This window comes from Tupaia chinensis, unplaced genomic scaffold, assembly GCF_000334495.1.
Source record: "Tupaia chinensis unplaced genomic scaffold, TupChi_1.0 Scaffold145396_1, whole genome shotgun sequence".
Taxonomy (NCBI): Eukaryota; Metazoa; Chordata; class Mammalia; order Scandentia; family Tupaiidae; genus Tupaia; species Tupaia belangeri.
This window is the reverse complement of record NW_006205257.1, coordinates 1,756,430-1,760,215: the sequence shown is the minus strand read 5'-3', so window position 1 is coordinate 1,760,215 and position 3,786 is coordinate 1,756,430. Positions and strand designations below refer to the sequence as shown.

Below are 3,786 nucleotides of genomic sequence, written 5' to 3'. Positions count from 1 at the left end.
TTCCTGCCATGTCCCTCTCTAGTTTTGTCACAAGAAAGTGTTTTTCTGGCTAATTGGGGAATCTGTGTTTCAGGAGAGATGATCAGGCTAAGATGATAAAAACTGAGATTTCCTGCAAGGTTAGTACTATTCTTTCCTGGACTTTCAGTGTCTCAGGAGCTCAACCCAGACTGTACCCTTCAACCACCAGGAAGCTTGGGAAATCCCAAGTGTAGCAGGCCTCCCTGGCTGGTCACAGGCTGCGGTATTGTTAGCTCTCCTCTGGTGGGAACAGTCGATGGGTGAGAAGTAGGTAGTGTAATGGTGAATACCGGAAACACAATAGAAAGGGGAAGAACTTGGTTACCAAATACCCGAGTGCATACAAATAAATGGAAAGGAGCCAGCCAGTGGCATGGTGGTTAAGGCAGCTGGAGCCCGCATGGCTGACAGCACGATTTATTTATTTATTTTGAGAGATTTTTGCAATAGGGTGCGTGCACTCGCCAGACAGACAGAGAGAGACAGAAAGTGAGAAATCACCCTGCTGACGGAATGGCCATACCACAATCCCTTCTCTATTCTCCTCTTGGAATCTTGGGCATGCACACACATGCACCCAGAGTGAGTTTTAAACCTCCAGGTCCAGGACTCAAACTGTGGTTGACTACATGGGAGTCCAGCAACATAGCCATTACACTAACTGCTGGTCCCTAGCACAATTTGAGTATGGGACCTGGCTCTTTGATAAACACACTGGGCACGTGTGCATGCAAAATGCCCCAAATCCTCAAAGGAGAAATGGAGGAGAGGGAATTGAGGTGTGCCCCCACCCCAGGGTGCTTTCTCACTTTCCTTTTCTCTCTCTCTCTCTCTGTCTCTCCCGGAAAAACGCCCTCTAGCAAATTAAAAAAAAAAAAAAAAAGTGCAAGCAAGGGCTGGCCCTTAGCATAGTGGTTAAGTGATATACATTGGGAACCAGGTCCCACATGGCTTACTGTGCTGTTTGAATCCGAGACCCAGCATATTGAAAAACATGCCAGGCACATGAGCATGTGCACCCAAAATCCTAACAGGAAGGAGGAATGAAGGAAATGGATCGCAGAGTGACCATGTGCCACTGGGAGGTGCTTTCTCTCTCTCTCTGGTGAGCACACCACCCCCTGGCCATTATAAATAAATAAGTGTGTGTGTGTGTATGTGTGTGTGTATGTGTGTATGTATATATGTATGTATGTATATATATATGTAATGGGTTATAGAATACAATAGTGCATGTGCTTCCATGCCCCAAATTCTGAGAGGATGATGGAGGAGAAGGGATTGCAGTATGGTTATCTCCCTTGGGGGATGATTTCTCAACTTTCCCTCACTCTCTGTCTGTCTGTCTCTGGTGAGCACACATGCCCTGTGGGGAAAACCTAAAAAAACAAAACAAAACAAGATAAACCACCTTGGGTCACAAAATAAGTCCTGAAGTGTCAACTTGGAATTGAAACATGACCAGAAGAAAGAATTCTGAATTAAAAAAAACTGAAGTTATTATTATTTCAGTTGCCAGAAGGCATGTGCAGTCACTAGAAAGAGACAGACAGACAGAGGGGAAGGGAGAAGCACCCTCCCATGGGATATGGTCATGCCACAATCCCTTCTCCGTCCTCTTGGGATTCGGGGCACTCATGCACATGTGCCTGGCGTAGTTTTAAAGCCACTGGGGCCAGGATTTTCAAGCCAAGGTTGGTCAAGTGAGATTTTGGCTTCCTTAACTACTAGTCAGTGGTACTGACCAATTAAGTTATTCGGTTATTGGAAAAGTCATGAAATATTTTTCTACTTTTCTATGCAAAAATGTGTCATGATTTTTCTGATGACTCAATATTATTTTTTAAGCTTTGAATCATTCTTGTCTAAATTTTCTGATCTAAAGAAGCTCAGTTCTACATATGGGGTATTACATTGTGCTATCCGCTATCCTCTTTCTTTTTTTTTAGAATTATTTTATTTCATTTATTATCATCGTTATTATTTGTTTTATTTGACCAGAGAGAGACAGGGAGGGAAAAAGGGAAAGTAGGAAAGCAAACCTCCAGGTCCAGGACTTGAACCATGGTTGGCCATGTGGGAGTCCAGTGTCTTAACCACCATGCCACCTGCTGGCCCTGCTGTCATCTTTCTTGTTCTCATCCAATAAAGCATGCAAATTGGCATGTCTGTGGAAAAGTGGGCAGGAGTAGTATGTCATTGAGTCACCGTGGCCCTGGTGACCCTGCAGACCCAGAATAAAAGCCGACTGGATTCCTGACCAGTCCGTTTCGGTGCTACCTACCTGCTTTATGTTAGCCTCAGAAGGGGCGGGGTTAACAGTGCTCAGAGGTAGTGGAGTTTCCTGAATCAAACATGATCTTGAACCTGCATTTTCTCTGTTCTGTTTTGTTGAGACTTACCCACCCCCTGAACTGCCAAGGAACTATCGACCTGTGCATTATTTCAGACCTGTGGTAGCTGCAACGTCCGAGAACTCCCACTTACGTCAGGTATTATCGGAGTCAGCGGGAAAGGCCACACATGATCCAGGGACACATAGTAGGCACCAGCTGAATGCCTCCAAGCGGGGGGAGTTGCTTGGAGAGACGCCTGTTCAAGGTATGTGCTGTGAAGAAGGTTGAAATCATTACATTTCTTTCTTTCTTTCTTTTTTATAATGAATTTTATTTAATTTCTTCTTCTTCTTCTTCCTCTTCCTCTTCTTCTTCTTCTTCTGAGAGAGAGAGAGAGAGAGGAAAGGAAAGTGAAAAAGCAAGTTGCCAGGCCTGGGACTTGAACCATGGTCGGCCATGTGGGAGTCACCTTAACCTCCACACCACCTGCCAGCCCCTGAAATTATTACATTTCAAATAACCTGAGTTATTAAAATCAAAACTAAAAGTTGTTATTTTCTTACTGAAAATTGTTTTAAATGATTTTGTTGTTCCCAAACTGTGGGATAACATTGCTTATTGGAGAGGCATATGTAATAGCGTATGCGTCTTTTACTTCTTAAGACTTCTCATTTTTCGATGTCAGTTTGAGTTGTGTCATTGTAGTGGGCCAGCTGGTGGCATGGTGGTTAAAGTGGCTGGTGGCATGGTGGTTAAGGCAGTGGTTAAGAGGATGGCACAGTTCGAGTCCTGGATTCAACAGCTTAAAAACATGTTGGGTGCGTGTGTGTGCATGTCCTAAATCCTGAGTCTCTGTCTCTCTGTCTTTCCTGTAAGTGGGTGTGCCCTATAGCAAATTAAAACATGCACACACAAGCTATTGTCTTAAACTCAGCTGTTTTAAGATTCTTAATAATTTAGGAGTATGGGGCCAGCAGATGGCATAGTGGTTACATCACTGGACTCCGACGTTTTCAACTGCAGTTTGAGTCCTAGACCTGGCGGCTTGAAACTCACATTGGGCGTGTGTCCGTGCTTGCCCAAGATCCTGAGAGAACGGAGGAGCAGGGATTGTGGTGTGGCCATTCCCCCAGGGGGTGATTTCTCACTTTCTGTCTACGGTCTCTCTCCATCTCTTTGGCAAGTGCATGCGCCCTACAGCAAAATTATCTCTAAAAAAATTAAAAGTAAAAAATTTAGGGGGAACCAGCAGTTAGCATAATGGCTATGTCACTGGACTCCCATGTAGTCGACCGCGGTTCGCGTCCCGGACCCAGTGGCTTAAAACTCACGCCGGGCGCGTGTGCATGCATGCCCAAGATCCCGAGAGGAGAATGGAGGAGAAGGGATTGCGGCGTGACCATCCCCCCTGGGGGGTGATTTCTCGCTT

At 45.1% G+C, this 3,786-nt stretch overlaps 1 protein-coding gene across 1 annotated transcript in view; it reads left to right on the top strand.

Moving 5' to 3' along the window:
• GPATCH1 (G-patch domain containing 1) overlaps window positions 1-3,786 on the top strand; it is an 87,015-nt gene that overhangs the window by 40,438 nt on the left and 42,791 nt on the right. Inside the window, exon 10 of the mRNA XM_006167982.3 lies at window positions 2,418-2,622. Coding sequence (XP_006168044.2) covers window positions 2,418-2,622 — 205 coding nt within the window. The remainder of the gene's footprint in view (window positions 1-2,417; window positions 2,623-3,786) is intronic.